The sequence below is a fragment of the Lampetra fluviatilis genome, chromosome 38, assembly GCF_964198595.1.
Source record: "Lampetra fluviatilis chromosome 38, kcLamFluv1.1, whole genome shotgun sequence".
NCBI classification, from domain to species: Eukaryota; Metazoa; Chordata; class Hyperoartia; order Petromyzontiformes; family Petromyzontidae; genus Lampetra; species Lampetra fluviatilis.
The window spans coordinates 5433048-5455734 of record NC_136312.1 but is presented as its reverse complement, the minus strand read 5'-3'; the positions used below and the strand labels follow the sequence as shown (position 1 = coordinate 5455734).

The 22687-nt window shown below is 51.7% G+C and overlaps 1 protein-coding gene across 2 annotated transcripts in view; it reads right to left on the bottom strand.

Moving 5' to 3' along the window:
* Positions 1 to 288: 288 nt before the first annotated feature.
* Positions 289 to 22687, bottom strand: part of LOC144945594 (5'-nucleotidase domain-containing protein 3-like) — a 71506-nt gene continuing 49107 nt past the window's right edge. The window contains exons 11-15 of one of the 2 annotated variants that reach the window (XM_078874086.1): positions 21542 to 21628; positions 20085 to 20225; positions 17888 to 17952; positions 16271 to 16602; positions 289 to 508 (exon numbers count right to left, since the gene is read on the bottom strand). In XM_078874086.1, coding sequence (XP_078730212.1) covers positions 16299 to 16602; positions 17888 to 17952; positions 20085 to 20225; positions 21542 to 21628 — 597 coding nt within the window. In that variant the 3' untranslated portion in view covers positions 289 to 508; positions 16271 to 16298. Of the gene's footprint in view, positions 509 to 15261; positions 16603 to 17887; positions 17953 to 20084; positions 20226 to 21541; positions 21629 to 22687 lie in introns of those variants that run through there. The other variant, XM_078874084.1, reaches the window with a different exon arrangement.

Below are 22687 nucleotides of genomic sequence, written 5' to 3'. Positions count from 1 at the left end.
AGCGAGCGAGAGAGCGAGCGAGAGAGCGAGCGAGAGAGCGAGCGAGAGAGCGAGCGAGAGAGCGACCGAGAGAGCGAGCGAGAGAGCGAGCGAGAGAGCGAGCGAGAGAGCGAGCGAGAGAGTGACTGAGAGAGTGAGCGAGAGAGTGAGCGAGAGAGTGAGCGAGAGAGTGACCGAGAGAGTGAGCGAGAGAGTGAGCGAGAGGTGGGGGTTTACATAAAGCAAAGTTTAAAAATACAAAAAATACGAAATGATGAACGAAGCAAAGTGCCGACTACACCGAGCATCTTCTTGTTTCCACTGATCGTAAACAAAAAACAAAAAAAAGTCCACACGGACGTCTTCTTTGAAGGCGGCCCCCGTGGTGATCGAGTGATCGATGCGTTGGCGCCCTCTGCTGGGCGCACTCCGCACGGCGCAGATTTGGATGAGATCCGTGGCACGCGGAGTTCGGCAGAACTCGCAAATCACCGAATCGTTGTTCAAGAGCGACCGACGGTAGATCCCACTGGGGGGGGCAGGGGGGGGGGGTTCATCCTCCCACTGCACACGCTCACGACAGCAGCAGATGCGGACAGCTGATGCACACGTGGGGTAGCTGATGATCACGTTGGATACACGTGGGGTAGCTGATGCACACGTGGGGTACACGTGGGGTAGCTGATGATCACGTGGGATACACGTGGGGTAGCTGATGCACACGTGGGGTACACGTGGGGTAGCTGATGATCACGTGGGATACACGTGGGGTAGCTGATGCACACGTGGGGTACACGTGGGGTAGCTGATGATCAGGTGGGGTACACGTGGGGTAACTGATGCACACGTGGGGTACACGTGGGGTAGCTGATGATCACGTGGGGTAGCTGATACACACTTGTGGAAGATTCAAACACTCTCCGGTAGCAGCAGTCGTAGTGGTGGTGGTGCGATTGTGGGGGTCATCCAGAACAGAGATCGTAACAGCGCGTAACGACGCAATGCCCCCCACCCCCCCGATCCACAAATACGAAGAAGGAGACATCGCAGCGATGATGATGATAACACGACCCCGCTGTCTCCTGCCGCGGGTGTATCTGTTGGCTTCACCACCGCGATGTGAAATTGTATCCGCTGCTCTGCGTCTACATCGGCAGCAAGCCGTACGAAAAAAGGACCCTGCACTAGCCCACGGATACCATCAACTATCATGCTCATGATTAGTTTCTGTTATGGATTACATGGACTCCTCTACTTACGAACACTCGACTTACGAACTTTCAGGGATACGAACAAACCTGTCCGTATGTCCAGTTGCATGTTCGGATCGAGAGTTGTAAGTTCAACGGCCGCGCAATAGATGGCGGTAGTGGCATCTACATCTGCAGAACGTGAAGAACCAGTGGCATCTACATCTGGAGAACGTGAAGAACCAGTGGCATCTACATCTGGAGAACGTGAAGAACCAGTGGCATCTACATCTGCAGAACGTGAAGAACCAGTGGCATCTACATCTGCAGAACGTGAAGAACCAGTGACATCTACATCTGCAGAACGTGAAGAACCAGTGGCATCTACATCTGCAGAACGTGAAGAACCAGTGACATCTACATCTGCAGTACGTGAAGAACCAGTGGCATCTACATCTGCAGAACGTGAAGAACCAGTGGCATCTACATCTGCAGAACGTGAAGAACCAGTGCATCTACATCTGCAGTACGTGAAGAACCAGTGGCATCTACATCTGCAGAACGTGAAGAACCAGTGACATCTACATTTGCAGAACGTGAAGAACCAGTGACATCTACATCTGCAGAACGTGAAGAACCAATGGCATCTACATCTGCAGAACGTTAAGAACCAGTGGCATCTACATCTGCAGAACGTGAAGAACCAATGGCATCTACATCTGCAGAACGTTAAGAACCAATGGCATCTACATCTGCAGAACGTTAAAAACCAGTGGCATCTCCATTTGCAGAACGTGAAGGATCAATGGCATCTACATCTACAGAACATTAAGAACCAGTGGCATCTACATCTGCAGAACGTGAAGGACAATGGCATCTACATCTGCAGAACATGAAGAACCAGTGGCTTCTACATCTGCAGAACGTGAAGATCAATTGCATCTACATCTACAGAACATGAAGAACCAGTGGCATCTACATCTGCAGAACGTGAAGGACAATTGCATCTACATCTGCAGAACATGAAGAACCAGTGGCATCTACATCTGCAGAACATGAAGAACCAGTGGCATCTACATCTGCAGAACGTGAAGAACCAGTGGCATCTACATCTGCAGAACATGAAGAACCAGTGGCATCTACATCTGCAGAACATGAAGAACCAGTGGCATCTACATCTACAGAACATGAAGAACCAGTGGCATCTACATCTGCAGAACATGAAGAACCAGTGGCATCTACATCTGCAGAACATGAAGAACCAGTGGCATCTACATCTACAGAACATGAAGAACCAGTGGCATCTACATCTGCAGAACATGAAGAACCAGTGGCATCTACATCTGCAGAACATGAAGAACCAGTGGCATCTACATCTGCAGAACGTGAAGAACCAGTGGCATCTTCATCTGCAGAACATGAAGAACCAGTGACATCTACATCTGCAGAACATGAAGAACCAGTGGCATCTACATCTGCAGAACATGAAGAACCAGTGGCATCTACATCTGCAGAACGTGAAGAACCAGTGGCATCTACATCTGCAGAACATGAAGAACCAGTGGCATCTACATCTGCAGAACATGAAGAACCAGTGGCATCTACATCTGCAGAACGTGAAGAACCAGTGGCATCTACATCTGCAGAACATGAAGAACCAGTGGCATCTACATCTGCAGAACATGAAGAACCAGTGGCATCTACATCTGCAGAACGTGAAGGATCAATGGCATCTACATCTGCAGAACATGAAGAACCAGTGGCATCTACATCTGCAGAACATGAAGAACCAGTGGCATCTACATCTGCAGAACGTGAAGAACCAGTGGCATCTACATCTGCAGAACGTGAAGGATCAATGGCATCTACATCTGCAGAACATGAAGAACCAGTGGCATCTACATCTGCAGAACGCGATGGTGACGATGATGCATAATGATGATGAGGCTGGACGGTATGATGATGATGATGATGATGCTCATGCCGAAGACGATGAACATTTGATGGTGACGATGATAATCTAGATGATGTTGATGAAGCCGTCGAAGATGACGATTGGGCGGGTGTCATCCTCCAATCAGGATTCGACTCTCACCCTACCACGTGTCAGCTAAGTGGCTGACCACGTGATACCATCTTCCTTTGATCTCGCAGCCCGCGTCTCCCTCTCTCTGTCTCTGCTCTTCCGAGCCTTTTGATTTATTTTTAAATCTCAGCTCGGGTTAGACCGGAGTCGGCCTCCGTCTGTGCCGAGAATTAAACGCAAATGCGAGCCCAGGTCTGGCTCGGGCAGGTCACGACCAGGTAAAAGGTGGCCCAGGTGAGTTGCGCGTACGCCTACGCATGCTCGTGTGCAGGAACACCACTCGTGTAAGCGGGCGGCGGTGGTGCAGCGGTTTAAAGCTTTCGTGACTGCAGGGATTCATCTTCTTGGTTCTTTCGGTAAAGTCATCACGTAGAAGGGAAATTATGAAATAATAAAAGTAAAACATAATAAAATACAATTCTCACGACGTTTCGGCCACAACGCAAGCAGCCGTCATCAGGTGAAGAACATGTCTGTCGGAAAGACAGCGTCTGAATGAACACCAGAAAGAACTAATCCCATATCTGCATTTTCCATAAATATGCTAAATTCCTCTCTTGATATGCACATTCCTTTGTCAAGGCGCCCTTCCTCCCCTAACCCAGCTTAAATATACGCTGCCAAGCTTGGTGGTGTTCATTCGGACGCTGTCTTTCCGACAGACCTGTTCTTCACCTGAGGACGGCTGCTTGCGTTGTGGCCGAAACGTCGTGAGAATTGTATTTTATTGTTTTATTTTTATCATTTTATTATTTCCCTTCTACGTGACTTTACCGAAAGAACCAAGAAGGTGGTGCAGCGGTTAGCGCTTGCACTACGAACCCGGCGAACCGAGTTCCGTTCGCGGCCACCAACGCCGGTGACGATTAATCCGAATCGGTCTTGGGCCTCCGCTAGGTCGACTCGGCCTCGAATGAGTACCCGGTGCGGTGTGTAGTGAACATCGTCGCCACCCAGCCCAGCCCCTCGTGTGCTGTGCCGACCTTCAGGAGGTCTTCCTTCACAGCACTTGCCCCAACAGTGTGTCGGCTATACGGGAACCTGTGCCTCGCCCCTGTGTCTACGGTAGGTGTTTAGGGGAATGTGGTGGCACGCGTTCTCCAGATATCTTCACTGGGATTTGGGCGTCACGGCTGTGGGGCCGTCCATAAATGACGTCACGCGATTTGACGATTTTTGACCCCCCCCCCCCCTTCGTCACACGGCGTCACAAAAAGTCACCCCCCCCCTCAAATATGACGTCACAAAGCTCTGCCCCCCCCCAAAATAAAACATGCTTCAAATCGCTTTGAACTATTGTCATTGTCGTGCGTATTTAATGTGGCGCTGCACTCTGATGTTGTAGGAGAAAACATTTATTTACAAGTCTATTTAATTAAGTAGAAAATGTCGTCTATATTTATTTAAAGTTGCGCATTTTGATGTGACGTCACATTTCTCAAACACCCCCCCCCCCCCTCGTCACACATCGTCACAAATGTCTGACCCCCCCCCCCCCTAGGTGCGTGACGTCATTTATGGACGGCCCCTGTTAATCTCTAGAGTGCAGCAGTCTTCGTTATCAGCTTTTCGACAGTTACCGACGGTTGCCATGACGACCGCGGTCCACGGTTATCTCCAATCGCGTCTATTAAGCTGCATCCAAATCCCCCCACGGATTTCAGAAATCAAATCTCTCGTATAGGGTCGGCGCTGGTTCCGGCGCCAGCCCATCGCCTCGTTCGATTCCCCTTTCAATTGTAGGTGGCGGGGAGATGTTAACTACCTCGCCTGGTATACAGGAGGTTGTGGGTTTGATCCCGACCCTGACGCCTGCTGTATATTTGGAGATTGCGTGTCTCTCTCATCATCATCACGGTGGCTAGGAGATGTTAACTACCTCGCCTGCGAGACAGGAGTGCGTGGGTTCGATCCCAACCCTGACGATGCCTGCTGCTGTATAATTGGAGTTTGGGTGCCTCTCTCTCCCCATGGTCGTGTGGAGTTTTCTCCGGATCCTCCGGTTTCCCCCCCCTCCACATTTTTAAATCGACATCACGCGTTCAAAGTATATGACTGTCATAAGAAAAAGAGCCATATAGCTTAGTGGGCCTTACCTGATAAAATAAATAATATTGTTTAGTTTGCTATAGTTTAACTGCTCGTTTAACACGTAGCAGACTTCCACGACCAACACCGACGCCGACGCTGCTGACGTGATGCACAAATCTCAGAAAGAAGTGTGGCCGATGGGATGTTGTAAACGACACTTCATGTTGTTGTTGTTGTTAGTGGCGAGCATAGCTGGGTGCATCCGCCAGTCATCTCAGCCAGTCAACCCATAGCACCTGGGTCTGCCCCCCGTGACCGTGTGCCAGCGAGCCTTCGACATATGACGTGGTCTCAAGGTGAACCTAGCCTGGTACAAGCGCCGTGGCTAACGTCACCGTCTCTTAGTGGCGAACAGCGGCTGTTGGTGGTGGTGGTGTAAATGATGGAGGTGGTGATGATGATGATGATGATTAAACGTCATTCGCCACAAAGTGACGGTGACGGCACCACGCGCCTGTGCCAGGCCAGGTGCACAAGTCGCAAATCACTATTTTGGTGGATCAAAGACAAAGATCCCCCGTGTAGCCTGCGACAGACTGTTGGGGCAAGTGCTGTTAGCGAGCACCTATGAAGGCCGGCATGGCACACGAGGGGGTGGGGGTGGTCGGCACCACGCCCGGCCGCCTTTGTCTCCCCAGTGGCGATGTTTACTACACATCGCACCAGATACTCATTTGAGGCCGAGTCGACCTAGGGGAGGCCCAGGACCGGTTCAGATAATCGTCACCGGTGTTGGCCCGTGAGCGGGAATCGAACCCGGGTCGCCAGGTTCGTAGCGCAGCGCGCTAACCCCTGCACCACCACCACCACACACAGAGACGTTGTTGTGAAATTGAAACCTCCCTTCCCCGTGTGCGTGGATGAGGTACCACACGTCCTCTGCTCGCCAGGAGAAAAGGCAGAACAGCAAGTCGACAGCTTTCCACCCTCTCCCCGTCCGTACGGGGATTGAGCGTTGTCCCCTCGCACACGAAGATTTATTTTGTATTTCCCCCGGGCGCTCCGCTTTCCTTTCCACGTGTTAAATGCTCAGTCATTGGCCGGAGACACCTTCGTGTGTAGAGGAGTCCAGAGCTTGGGCAGGGGATTTGGGGCCTGCTCGCCGCACGAACTGCCGCTGCCTTTAATAATAGTTCAATTTGTAACGCGCGCAAATTTGCAGACGTAGTGGCCGCAACTCAGAGGCGCGGAGCCAAGCTCAAGAGTCGCTCGAAAGCGCGTGGCTGTAGAGGTGAGTTTTTAAGTCTCTCTTGAAGGAGGCGATTGAGGTGATGCTGCGAATGTGCAGAGGGATATCGATGAAAGGCACACGGGCATCCCGGCGCGTCGGCCTGGAGAAAGCGTCCTTCCGATGGGGCGCGGGGGTGGGCCTTGCCCACGGGGGCGCTACGGTTCCGTCACGTGGGCCACGTCGACCTAGGCCTCGGCAAGGTAAGGTAATTGTACCCTTTTTACCGGGTAAAAGGGTAAAGGTGTCGACATGCCAAGGGGTAAGGGTAAAGGGTAGGGTAAAAGGTAGGCTCGTTGCTTTTTACCTTTTACCTTACATTGCTAAAGGGTGAAAGGTAGGGTAGAGTGATTGTATTGTGGTAAGGTAAAAGGTAGGGTAAAGGTCTGCTCGTTGTTTTTACACTTTTACCTTACCTTGCCGAGGCCTTCGTCGACCACAGGAGAATGGGAGGGAGGAAGAAAGGGGGAGGGGAGTTCTCGCAAAGGAAGGATCGCAGTTGCACGGAGACGCAGAGGGAAGGAGCGCGTGGACTGGAGGAGACACAGGACGGGGCAAACGAGGCGGAACAAACGAGATAGACAACACAAACGAGATGGAACAAATGAGATAGACAACACAAACGAGACGGAACAAACGAGTTAGACAACACAAACGAGACGGAACAAACGAGATGGAACAAACGAGATAGACAACACAAACGAGACGGAACAAACGAGTTAGACAACACAAACGAGGCGGAACAAACGAGATAGACAACACAAACGAGGCGGAACAAACGAGATAGACAACACAAACGAGATGGAACAAACGAGTTAGACAACACAAACGAGACGGAACAAACGAGATGGAACAAACGAGTTAGACAACACAAACGAGACGGAACAAACGAGTTAGACAACACAAACGAGACGGAACAAACGAGATGGAACAAACGAGATAGACAACACAAACGAGATGGAACAAACGAGACGGAACAAACAAGACGGAACAAACGAGTTAGACAACACAAACGAGATGGAACAAACGAGATGGAACAAACGAGATGGAACAAACGAGTTAGACAACACAAACGAGATGGAACAAACGAGTTAGACAACACAAATGAGATGGAACAAACGAGTTAGACAACACAAACGAGATGGAACAAACGAGTTAGACAACACAAACGAGACGGAACAAACGAGTTAGACAACACAAACGAGATGGAAAAAACGAGATAGACAACACAAACGAGACGGAACAAACGAGTAAGACAACACAAACGAGACGGAACAAACGAGTAAGACAACACAAACGAGACGGAAAAAACGAGTTAGACAACACAAACGAGATGGAAAAAACGAGATAGACAACACAAACGAGATGGAACAAACGAGTAAGACAACACAAACGAGACGGAACAAACGAGTTAGACAACACAAACGAGATGGAACAAACGAGTTAGACAACACAAACGAGATGGAACAAACGAGTAAGACAACACAAACGAGACGGAACAAACGAGTAAGACAACACAAACGAGACGGAACAAACGAGTTAGACAACACAAACGAGATGGAACAAACGAGATAGACAACACAAACGAGACGGAACAAACGAGTTAGACAACACAAACGAGACGGAACAAACGAGTTAGACAACACAAACGAGACGGAACAAACGAGTTAGACAACACAAACGAGACGGAACAAACGAGTTAGACAACACAAACGAGACGGAACAAACGAGTTAGACAACACAAACGAGACGGAACAAACGAGTTAGACAACACAAACGAGACGGAACAAACGAGTTAGACAACACAAACGAGACGGAACAAACGAGTTAGACAACACAAACGAGACGGAACAAACGAGTTAGACAACACAAACGAGATGGAACAAACGAGTTAGACAACACAAACGAGACGGAACAAACGAGTAAGACAACACAAACGAGACGGAACAAACGAGTTAGACAACACAAACGAGACGGAACAAACGAGATAGACAACACAAACGAGATGGAACAAACGATATAGACAACACAAACGAGATGGAACAAACGAGTTAGACAACACAAACGAGACGGAACAAACGAGTTAGACAACACAAACGAGACGGAACAAACGAGATAGACAACACAAACGAGACGGAACAAACGGGATAGACAACACAAACGAGACGGAACAAACGAGATAGACAACACAAACGAGATGGAACAAACGAGATAGACAACACAAACGAGACGGAACAAACGAGTTAGACAACACAAACGAGACGGAACAAACGAGTTAGACAACACAAACGAGATGAAACAATCGAGTTAGACAACACAAACGAGATGAAACAATCGAGTTAGACAACACAAACGAGACGGAACAAACGAGTTAGACAACACAAACGAGACGGAACAAACGAGTTAGACAACACAAACGAGACGGAACAAACGAGTTAGACAACACAAACGAGACGGAACAAACGAGTTAGACAACACAAACGAGACGGAACAAACGAGTTAGACAACACAAACGAGACGGAACAAACGAGTTAGACAACACAAACGAGACGAAACAAACGAGTTAGACAACACAAACGAGACGAAACAATCGAGTTAGACAACACAAACGAGACGGAACAAACGAGTTAGACAACACAAACGAGACGGAACAAACGAGTTAGACAACACAAACGAGGCGGAACAAACGAGATAGACAACACAAACGAGATGGAACAAACGAGTTAGACAACACAAACGAGACGGAACAAACGAGATGGAACAAACGAGTTAGACAACACAAACGAGACAGAACAAACGAGTTAGACAACACAAACGAGACGGAACAAACGAGATGGAACAAACGAGATAGACAACACAAACGAGATGGAACAAACGAGACGGAACAAACAAGACGGAACAAACGAGTTAGACAACACAAACGAGATGGAACAAACGAGTTAGACAACACAAATGAGATGGAACAAACGAGATGGAACAAACGAGATGGAACAAACGAGTTAGACAACACAAACGAGATGGAACAAACGAGTTAGACAACACAAACGAGATGGAACAAACGAAATGGAACAAACGAGATGGAACAAACGAGTTAGACAACACAAACGAGATGGAACAAACGAGTTAGACAACACAAATGAGATGGAACAAACGAGTTAGACAACACAAACGAGATGGAACAAACGAGTTAGACAACACAAACGAGACGGAACAAACGAGTTAGACAACACAAACGAGATGGAAAAAACGAGATAGACAACACAAACGAGACGGAACAAACGAGTAAGACAACACAAACGAGACGGAACAAACGAGTAAGACAACACAAACGAGACGGAACAAACGAGATAGACAACACAAACGAGATGGAACAAACGAGTAAGACAACACAAACGAGACGGAACAAACGAGTAAGACAACACAAACGAGACGGAAAAAACGAGTTAGACAACACAAACGAGATGGAAAAAACGAGATAGACAACACAAACGAGATGGAACAAACGAGTAAGACAACACAAACGAGACGGAACAAACGAGTTAGACAACACAAACGAGATGGAACAAACGAGTTAGACAACACAAACGAGATGGAACAAACGAGTAAGACAACACAAACGAGACGGAACAAACGAGTTAGACAACACAAACGAGATGGAACAAACGAGATAGACAACACAAACGAGACGGAACAAACGAGTTAGACAACACAAACGAGACGGAACAAACGAGTTAGACAACACAAACGAGACGGAACAAACGAGTTAGACAACACAAACGAGACGGAACAAACGAGTTAGACAACACAAACGAGACGGAACAAACGAGTTAGACAACACAAACGAGATGGAACAAACGAGTTAGACAACACAAACGAGACGGAACAAACGAGTAAGACAACACAAACGAGACGGAACAAACGAGTTAGACAACACAAACGAGACGGAACAAACGAGATAGACAACACAAACGAGATGGAACAAACGATATAGACAACACAAACGAGATGGAACAAACGAGTTAGACAACACAAACGAGACGGAACAAACGAGTTAGACAACACAAACGAGACGGAACAAACGAGATAGACAACACAAACGAGACGGAACAAACGGGATAGACAACACAAACGAGACGGAACAAACGAGTTAGACAACACAAACGAGACGGAACAAACGAGTTAGGCAACACAAACGAGACGGAACAAACGAGTTAGACAACACAAACGAGACGGAACAAACGAGATGGACAACACAAACGAGATGGAACAAACGAGATAGACAACACAAACGAGATGGAACAAACGAGATAGACAACACAAACGAGACGGAACAAACGAGTTAGACAACACAAACGAGACGGAACAAACGAGTTAGACAACACAAACGAGATTAAACAATCGAGTTAGACAACACAAACGAGATGGAACAAACGAGTTAGACAACACAAACGAGACGGAACAAACGAGTTAGACAACACAAACGAGACGGAACAAACGAGTTAGACAACACAAACGAGATGGAACAAACGAGTTAGACAACACAAACGAGACGGAACAAACGAGTTAGACAACACAAACGAGACGGAACAAACGAGTTAGACAACACAAACGAGACGGAACAAACGAGTTAGACAACACAAACGAGACGAAACAATCGAGTTAGACAACACAAACGAGACGGAACAAACGAGTTAGACAACACAAACGAGACGGAACAAACGAGTTAGACAACACAAACGAGACGGAACAAACGAGTTAGACAACACAAACGAGACGGAACAAACGAGTTAGACAACACAAACGAGACGGAACAAACGAGATAGACAACACAAACGAGACGGAACAAACGAGTTAGACAACACAAACGAGACGGAACAAACGAGAGAGACAACACAAACGAGACGGAACAAACGAGATAGACAACACAAACGAGACGGAACAAACGAGTTAGACAACACAAACGAGACGGAACAAACGAGATAGACAACACAAACGAGACGGAACAATCGAGTTAGACAACACAAACGAGACGGAACAAACGAGTTAGACAACACAAACGAGACGGAACAAACGAGATAGACAACACAAACGAGACGGAACAATCGAGTTAGACAACACAAACGAGACGGAACAAACGAGTTAGACAACACAAACGAGACGGAACAAACGAGATAGACAACACAAACGAGACGGAACAAACGAGTTAGACAACACAAACGAGTTAGACAACACAAACGAGATGAAACAAACGAGTTAGACAACACAAACGAGACGGAACAAACGAGTTAGACAACACAAATGAGATGGAACAAACGAGTTAGACAACACAAACGAGACGGAACAAACGAGTTAGACAACACAAATGAGATGGAACAAACGAGTTAGACAACACAAACGAGATGAAACAAACGAGTTAGACAACACAAACGAGACGGAACAAACGAGTTAGACAACACAAATGAGATGGAACAAACGAGATAGACAACACAAATGAGATGGAACAAACGAGTTAGACAACACAAACGAGATGGAACAAACGAGTTAGACAACACAAACGAGACGGAACAAACGAGTTAGACAACACAAACGAGATGGAACAAACGAGTTAGACAACACAAACGAGACGGAACAAACGAGTTAGACAACACAAACGAGATGGAACAAACGAGTTAGACAACACAAACGAGATGGAACAAACGAGTTAGACAACACAAACGAGATGGAACAAACGAGATAGACAACACAAACGAGATGGAACAAACGAGTTAAACACAAACGAGACGGAACAAACGAGTTAGACAACACAAACGAGACGGAACAAACGAGTTAGACAACACAAACGAGATGGAACAAACGAGTTAGACAACACAAACGAGACGGAACAAACGAGATAGACAACAGGACCACACACACACACACGCAACATCATCATATTCCTGTTGAGAAAACCAACGCTTGGAACTAACGCAGACGACGGCATGAAATGACCGCGCGTCCGTCATGAGAGTGGTTCGTATGAACATCTTTATTAACGCTTTACTTGCCATAACTATTTACCGTCTAACGATGTGTGTGTATATATTTTTTTTTCCCTTTTTCCACGCACGTATAACTTAGAGACTCTCCGATATGTTAACGTTCGATTCGGGCGAACGCCGTTAGACCTCCAAGGTGCAAGCAAGTCGCACGCGCGCTGGGTAAAAACAATATTTGCAAACGCATACTTCACCAAAAAGTACTGTCGTCGTGTTTAGGCCGAGCATACGTAGGGGGAGGCCAGAGACATGCCGCCCACACACACACACACGTTGCCTTGCAAGCCGGGGGCAGGATTCGAACTCGGGCGGCTGAGTTCCAGTGCAGTGCAAACTGCTTGCCATTCCTACTTCAACACTGAAACAAAAAACACGAAGATTTCCCCCACGTCGCCGTTCATAGCTTGAGGGGGGCAGGGGTGGGGGGCGAAAGTGTCGTCAGGAGGCAGCGATGCTCATGTTGTACTGCGCACAAAGTCGCGGGCTTGTGGTCAGCACCAGGCCCGACCGCCTTTGTCTTCCCAGTGCTGATGGTCACCACACCGCACCGGGTACGGTCTCCCGTAACGCCGAGTGTGTCGTTTTCATCAACGCGAACTCGAATACGATGCGATGATGAACGTGTTGGGGGGGGGGGGGGGGGTGAAACACATTTTTGCCATCTGATCTTAATGAAATTCACGTAGCGCCTTTGCCAGGACGCTTTACAGCAATTATAACATTGTACATGGCGTGACAATAATTTGAACAAAAACAATTGTGTTATTGTACGTGGTCTAGATTTCATGCAACAAAGCAAGATGGATCGATAGAGGGGTTGCTTGGGATAGGCCTGCTCTACCGCTCCCCAACACACACACGCGCACATACACAGTCACACATACACACGGCACACACACACACACAGTCACACACAGTAAATTATTGTCCAGTTAGTTTAACACGTAGGAGGCTTTCGCGACCAATATCATCCATAGAAGGTTTTTTCGGGGTTAGATCGCGTAAATATATAAATGTGTCGTTAAACCCGTCACCACCCGACACAGCCAACTAGTGAGGTTTGCGTGCACTAAAATAACCGAACAATAGCAGATACGGCTATTTCAGTGCACACAATCGACAGGCAGTACAAGGGAAATGGGCTTGTATGTGCATGCATAACGTGCGTCGATTACAATACAAATAATCCAACCGGCAATGGATAACCATTGTCATTGATATGCATTCATGAACAATGGATAGCCATTGTCATTGATATGCATTCATTAACAATGGATAGCCATTGTCATCGATATGCATTCATGAACAATGGATAGCCATTGTCACTGATATGCATTCATTAACAATGGATAGCCATTGTCACTGATATGCATTCATTAACAATGGATAGCCATTGTCATCGATATGCATTCATTAACAATGGATAGCCATTGTCATTGATATGCATTCATTAACAATGGATAGCCATTGTCATCGATATGCATTCATTAACAATGGATAGCCATTGTCATCGATATGCATTCATTAACAATGGAAAGCCATTGTCATTGATATGCATTCATTAACAATGGATAGCCATTGTCACTGATATGCATTCATGAACAATGGAAAGCCATTGTCATTGATATGCATTCATTAACAATGGATAGCCATTGTCACTGATATGCATTCATTAACAATGGATATCCATTGTCATCGATATGCATTCATGAACAATGGATAGCCATTGTCATCGATATGCATTCATTAACAATGGATAGCCATTGTCACTGATATGCATTCATTAACAATGGATAGCCATTGTCATCGATATGCATTCATTAACAATGGATAGCCATTGTCATTGGTATGCATTCATTAACAATGGATAGCCATTGTCATTGATATGCATTCATTAACAATGGATATCCATTGTCATCGATATGCATTCATTAACAATGGATATCCATTGTCATTGATATGCATTCATTAACAATGGATATCCATTGTCATTGATATGCATTCATGAACAATGGATAGCCATTGTCATCGATATGCATTCATTAACAATGGATAGCCATTGTCATTGATATGCATTCATTAACAATGGATAGCCATTGTCATCGATATGCATTCATTAACATTGGATAGCCATTGTCATTGATATGCATTCATTAACAATGGAAAGCCATTGTCATCGATATGCATTCATTAACAATGGAAAGCCATTGTCATTGATATGCATTCATTAACAATGGAAAGCCATTGTCATCGATATGCATTCATTAACAATGGATAGCCATTGTCATTGATATGCATTCATTAACAATGGATAGCCATTGTCATTGATATGCATTCATTAACAATGGATAGCCATTGTCACTGATATGCATCCATTAACAATGGATAGCCATTGTTATCGATATGCATTCATTAACATTGGATAGCCATTGTTATCGATATGCATTCATTAACATTGGATAGCCATTGTCATCGATATGCATTCATTAACATTGGATAGCCATTGTTATCGATATGCATTCATTAACAATGGATAGCCATTGTCACTGATATGCATTCATTAACAATGGATAGCCATTGTCATCGATATGCATTGATTAACAATGGATATCCATTGTCATCGATATGCATTCATTAACAATGGGTGGCCATTGTCATTGATATGCATTCATTAACCCCCCCCTCCCCTGCTCCACTTCTCTCAAGAAGGGCTCACAAGTGATGCCATCACATCGACCCCCTCTATTTAAGGAACGAAACAGGAGGAGGATTTCTCCACGAGTCTGGCTGTCGCCTGATGAAGCCGGTGGTAATTACTGGGCGAAACGTCGCGGTACTCAAGATTGTAAACGCTGTGGCTTGGCTCTCCAACACACAACCGGTTAGTGCTGTACTAGTGGCGAATTGCCATGTTCTATTTACGTAAACAAACACTTGTCCAGTTATTAAACATTTTTTTTAAAACATCATCGCATTGTATACATTTCCCTTCGTCCGTTAAAGCATCACCCCCCCCCCATCTTGCAGCATCTTGCAGCACTCCACGTGCAAGGACCGAAAATGACCCCAAAGGCTCAACAGCGACACCACCCCCCCTCCTCCTCCACGAATCTCTCGCTCGCCTTCTCGCGCCGGGGATCAGCGCACACCCCGGGGTCAGCCACGCTCACGCACGCCCCTCCTACCGGGGTCAGCGCACGCCCCGGGTCAGCCACGCTCACCCACGACTCTCCTACCGGGGGTCAGTCCACGCCCCGGGTCAGCCACGCTCACGCACGACACTCCTACCCCCCCGGCCCCGGCCTATCGAGCGCCAGGAGTGCTTGTCGACCCGCGAGGGCGGCGGGTACGCCGCAGCGCGCCGTCGTCCCCACGTGCAATGTGCTCGCTCACTCACACTCACACTCACGCTCGCTCACGCTCGCGCTCACGCTCACACTCACGCTCACACTCATGCTCACGCTCACACTCATGCTCACGCGCACGCTCGCTCACACTCACGCTCGCTCACACTCACGCTCGCTCACACTCACGCTCGCTCACACGCACGCTCGCTCACACGCACGCTTGCTCACACGCACGCTCGCTCACACTCACGCACTCACGCTCGCTCACACTCATGCACTCACGCTCGCTCACACTCACGCTCGCTCACACTCACGTCGACCGCGCGCGGACCGAGCGCCCCGTCACTGCCGCTCCTGCTGCGTCGCGGCGGCGGCGGAACCGGCGGAACCGGCGGCGGCGACCGTCTCCCGGCGTGGGAGTCCCAGGCAGCCGATGCACAGCTGGTCCAGCCAGAGCGGCGCCTCGTGCTGCAGCGGCGCCCGGCGCGGGAAGAAGGTGTGCTGCAGGTCGTAGTTGAGCAGGCAGCTGACGCACGTCATGTAGACGTCGGCGAAGCGCGACAGCCGCCGGTTGAAGTACGTCGGGTTCTGGTGCGTGCGGAACAGGCTGCCGAACTGGGGGTTGAACAGGCTCTTGGTCACCGTTCTGCGTGGCGGGGGGTGGGGGGGGCGGTGGGGGTGGTGGGGGCGGTTAGAGTGGAAGAGAAATTGGGGAGGGATGGCCTACCTTGGCTCCTCCCACCCTCAACCAGTATATATACAAATACTGTTTCTTGGAATTTCTCTCACTTGATACAGCGATCGTGCTGTGACGGTTCCACCTGAAGACGGAGGCTTGTGTTGCCTCCGAAACGTCGTGATTTTTATTTTATTTTTATTTTACTTTTATTAATTTTTATTTTTTACCTACGTGACTTTACCGAAAAAACCTAAGAATAAGAACTCTTGGAACGAGTCGGCGTGTGCGGCATTGCCCGTTCTGGATCGATACGATCCCAGAGAGTGAGCGGGTGAGTGGGCGATTAAGTTTGCCAGTGGGCTGGTGGACGCGCAAGTGGGTGGGCAAGTTGGTTCGTGGGTGAGCGAGTATGTGGGTGAGTGGGTGAGTGAGTGGTGGGTGAGTGGGTATGTGGGTGAGTGAGTGAGTGAGTGGGGAAGTGGATGACCGAGTGGGTGAGCTAGTGCATTTTGAGCGAGTGAGCGAGAGGTTAGGGGGCGAGTGAGTGAGTGAGTGAGTGAGTGCTGGGTGAGTGGGTACGTGGGTGAGTGAGTAGGTGGAGTGAGTGAGTGAGTGGTGGGTGAGTGGGTTAGTGGGCGAGTGGGCAAGTGAGTGGGTCAGTAGGTGAGTGAGTGAGTTAGTGAGTGAATGAGTGAGTGTTGGGTGAGTGTTGGGTAAGTGGGTACGTGGGTGTGTGAGTGGGTGAGTGAGTGAGTGAGTGGGTGAGTGAGTGGGTGAGTGAGTGGGTGGGTTAGTGGGTGGGTTAGTGGGTGAGTGGGCAAGTGAGTGGGTCAATAGGTGAGTGAGTGGAGTGAGTGAGTGTTGGGCGAGTGGGTACGTGGGTGAGTGAGTGGGTGAGTGAGTGGGTGAGTGAGTGGGTGAGTGAGTGGGTGAGTGAGTGGGTGAGTGAGTGGGTGGGTTAATGGGCGAGTGGGCGAGTGAGTGGGTCAGTAGGTGAGTGAGTGAGTGAGTGTTGGGTGAGTGGGTACGTGGGTGAGTGAGTGGGTGAGTGGGTGGGTTAGTGGGCGAGTAGGCAAGTGAGTGGGTCAGTAGGTGAGCGAGTTAGTGAGTAAGTGAGTTAGTGAGTAAGTTAGTGAGTAAGTGAGTGAGTGAGTTAGTGAGTAAGTGAGTGAGTGAGTTAGTGAGTGAGTTAGTAAGTGGGTGAGTGAGTGAGTGAGCGAGCGAGTGAGCAGGCTGGTGGATGCGTTCTCACCGGAGCTCCTGGCGCTCACGGTCCCACTCTTGCACGACCTCGAGGCACTCGGGGCTCCGGTAAACCTGCCGAGCGCACGCAGCCACACGGCGGAGCACGCGGTGACGTACCGCACCACCACACAGGTGCGTGGTCATATCCCACAGGTGCGTGTCCTATCTCGTACAGGTACCGTCATATCAGTCACTCACACAGCTGCGCGTCTCAGCACAGAATCGTCAACTCGTGTCAACTCCTCCCACGCTCCTGCTCGACCCCCCCCCCCCCCCACGGCTGACTCATCCGCCCGCTCACCCGCCGGCTCACCCGCCCGCTCACCCGCCCGCTCACCCACCTGCTCACCCGCCCGCTCACCTGCTCACCCGCTCGCTCACCCGCCGGCTCACCCGCCGGCTCACCCGCCGGCTCACCCGCCGGCTCACCCGCCGGCTCACCCGCCGGCTCACCAGCCGGCTCACCCGCCCGCTCACCCGCCCGCTCACCCGCCCGCTCACCCGCCCGCTCACCCGCCCGCTCACCCGCCCGCTCACCCGCCCGCTCACCCTCCGGCTCACCCTCCGGCTCACCCTCCGGCTCACCCTCCGGCTCACCCGCCGGCTCACCCGCCGGCTCACCCGCCCGCTCACCCTCCGACTCACCCACCGGCTCACCCGCCCGCTCACCCTCCGGCTCACCCGCATGCTCACCCGCCGACTCACCCGCCGACTCACCCGCCGACTCACCCGCCGACTCACCCGCCGACTCACCCGCCGACTCACCCGCCGGCTCACCCGCCGGCTCACCCGCCCGCTCACCCTCCGACTCACCCACCGGCTCACCCGCCCGCTCACCCGCCGACTCACCCGCCGACTCACCCGCCGACTCACCCGCCGACTCACCCGCCGACTCACCCGCCGACTCACCCGCCGACTCACCCGCCGACTCACCCGCCGACTCACCCGCCGACTCACCCGCCGACTCACCCGCCGGCTCACCCGCCGGCTCACCCGCCGGCTCACCCGCCGGCTCACCCGCCGACTCACCCGCCGACTCACCCGCCGACTCACCCGCCGACTCACCCGCCGACTCACCCGCCGACTCACCCGCCGACTCACCCGCCGACTCACCCGCCGACTCACCCGCCGACTCACCCGCCGACTCACCCGCCGACTCACCCGCCGACTCACCCGCCCGCTCACCCGCCCGCTCACCCGCCCGCTCACCCGCCCGCTCACCCGCCCGCTCACCCGCCCGCTCACCCTCCGGCTCACCCGCCGGCTCACCCGCCCGCTCACCCGCCCGCTCACCCTCCGACTCACCCACCGGCTCACCCGCCCGCTCACCCTCCGACTCACCCGCCCGCTCACCCGCCCGCTCACCCTCCGGCTCACCCTCCGGCTCACCCGCCGGCTCACCCGCCGGATCACCCGCCCGCTCACCTGCCTACTCACCCGCCGGCTCACCCGCCCGCTCACCCGCCCGCTCACCCTCAGGCTCACCCGCCGGCTCACCCGCCCGCTCACCCGCCAGCTCACCCGCCAGCTCACCTGCATGCTCACCCGCTGGCTCACCCTCCCGCTCACCCTCCGACTCACCCACCGGCTCACCTCCGGCACACCCTCCGACTCACCCGCCCGCTCACCCTCCGGCTCACCTGCATGCTCACCCGCCGGCTCACCCGCCCGCTCACCCTCCGGCTCACCCGCCCGCTCACCCGCCCGCTCACCCGCCCGCTCACCCGCCCGCTCACCCGCCCGCTCACCCGCCGGCTCACCCGCCCGCTCACCCGCCCGCTCACCCGCCAGCTCACCCGCCCGCTCACCCGCCCGCTCACCCGCCCGCTCACCCGCCCGCTCACCCGCCGGCTCACCCGCCCGCTCACCCGCCGGCTCACCCGCCCGCTCACCCGCCGGCTCACCCGCCCGCTCACCCGCCCGCTCACCCTCAGGCTCACCTGCATGCTCACCCGCCAGCTCACCCGCCCGCTCACCCGCCCGCTCACCCGCCCGCTCACCTACCCGCTCACCCGCCCGCTCACCCGCCCGCTCACCCGCCCGCTCACCCGCCAGCTCACCTGCCTACTCACCCGCCCGCTCACCCGCCCGCTCACCTACCCGCTCACCCGCCCGCTCACCTGCATGCTCACCCGCCCGCTCACCCTCCGGCTCACCCGCCCGCTCACCCGCCCGCTCACCCGCCCGCTCACCCGCCCGCTCACCTGCATGCGGTCGATGAGCCCCGTGAGTGCCTGCAGCCAGGTGAGCTGGCGCGTGTACTCGGCCGAGTTGATGGTGTTGATCTCGTCGCGCAGCTCCGGGATGATGGCGCCCGTCCTCCAGCCGTGTCGCAGCGTCAGGTCCTGCCGGAGGAGGAGGAGGAGGAGGGGTGGCACCGCGGTCGCGCTGGTGATGGCGGCGGAGCTGGTCCTGGTGGCGTCGGCGGTGGGGTCGCCGGCGCTGTGGCCGATCTCGCAGTACGAGCCGGCCTGCTCCGCCTCGACCTGTGGTGTTGTGCGGTGGTGGTGGCGGTGGTGGTGGTGGTGTCGGTGGTGTCGGTAGTGGTAGTGGTGGCGCGCGTGCATGCATTATTAACGCGGCCATGAGAGTGTGTTTGAGAATGTAGAGCTATAGAGGAGTGGCGGGAGAGATAAATATATACATAGCGCTTCATGGAGGTGTTTCTCTATAGATGTGTATCTCTATAGATGTGTATCAGTATAGATGTGTATCAGTATAGAGTGTCAGTATAGATGTGTATCTCTATAGAGTGTCAGTATAGATGTGTATCTCTATAGATGTGTATCTCTATAGAGTGTCACTGCAGGTGTGTGTCACTCCAGATGTGTATCAGTATAGATGTGTGTCACTGCAGGTGTGTGTCACTCCAGGTGTGTGTCACTTAGGTGTGTGTCTTTCCAGATGTGTATCAGTATAGATGTGTGTCACTGCAGGTGTGTGTCACTCCAGGTGTGTGTCACTCCAGGTGTGTGTCACTTAGGTGTGTGTCTTTCCAGATGTGTATCAGTATAGATGTGTGTCACTGCAGGTGTGTGTCACTCCAGGTGTGCGTCACTCCAGATGTGTATCAGTATAGATGTGTGTCACTGCAGGTGCGTGTCACTGCAGGTGTGTGTCACTCCAGGTGTGTGTCACTCCAGATGTGTATCAGTATAGATGTGTGTCACTGCAGGTGTGTGTCACTCCAGGTGTGTGTCACTTAGGTGTGTGTCTTTCCAGATGTGTATCAGTATAGATGTGTGTCACTCCAGGTGTGTGCCACTCCAGGTGTGTGCCACTCCAGGTGTGTATCAGTATAGATGTGTGTCACTCCAGGTGTGTGTCACTGCAGGTGTGTGTCACTGCAGGTGTGTGTCACTGCAGGTGTGTGTCACTCCAGGTGTGTATCAGTATAGATGTGTGTCACTCCAGGTGTGTGTCACTGCAGGTGTGTGTCACTGCAGGTGTGTGTCACTCCAGGTGTGTATCAGTATAGATGTGTGTCAATCCAGATGTGTATCAGTATAGATGTGTGTCACTCCAGGTGTGTGTCACTGCAGGTGTGTGTCACTGCAGGTGTGTGTCACTGCAGGTGCGTGTCACTGCAGGTGCGTGTCACTGCAGGTGCGTGTCACTCCACATGCGTGTGTCTCTGTGTGGGCGAGCCGGGCCGCGGTACCGCGAGGTCGCTGTAGATGTGGTCCCCGAAGTAGAGCACGTGGGAGCCCACCCAGCCCGTGAGCCGCATGAACTCATAGAGGTTTCCCTGCGCGCGCCACCACACAACAGACAAAGGTCCCCCGCGTAGCCTGTAAGGGGCCGCCGGGGCGAGTGCCGCGAATGTTTACGTGCCGGTTCATCCAATCGTCACCGGTGCTGGCAGCCGTGAGCGCGAGTGGGACCGGCGTCTTCCCACGACACGCACGACACGCACACGCATGACACGCACACACGACACGCACGACACGCACGACACGCACACGCACGACACGCACACGCACGACACGCACACGCATGAGTGCACACACGCACGACACGCACGCCACGCACGACACGCACGACACGCACACGCACGCACGCACGACACGCATGACACGCATGACACACATGACACGCACATGCATGAGTGCACACGCACTAGCGCTCGCTCTCTCAATCACCGCTCAGGAGTCCAACTCGTCGGGCTGCTTTGTCGCTCGCAAGCTCGACGCTTTGGGCTTGCACGTACAGTACGGATACAGTGCGCACGAACTTTCTTCGCACCGTACGTAGCCGGCCGTGCAAGTCCACCCGGCCGAGTCCACCCGGCCGTTCAGAGTCCTCCTCGCTCCGTCACGTGGTCAACTCAATGATCGAGTCAACCCGACTCTTTGCAAGTCTCTATAGGTCTCCGTGCGAGCCTCTGGGTCTCTGTGCGAGTCAATGGGTCTCTAAGCAGGTCTCTATGTGAGTCTATGTGTCCGAACGTGAGTCTATGAGTGAACCCACTTTGTCTCTATGCAATTCTATGGGTCTCTACGTGAGCCTGCGGGTCTCTGCGTGGGTCTATGGGTCTCTGTGTGAGTCTACGGGTCTCTGGGCAAGTCTACGGGTTTCTACGTGAGTCTACGGGTCTCTGTGTGAGTCTATGGGTCTCTGCATGAGTCTATGGGTCTCTGTGTGAGTCTACGGGTCTCTGCGTGAGTCTACGGGTCTCTGCGTGAGTCTGTGTCTCTGTGTGAGTCTATGGGTCTCTGCATGAGTCTATGGGTCTCTGCATAAGTCTATGGGTCTCTGTGTGAGTCTACGGGTCTCTGCGTGAGTCTATGGGTCTCTGCATGAGTCT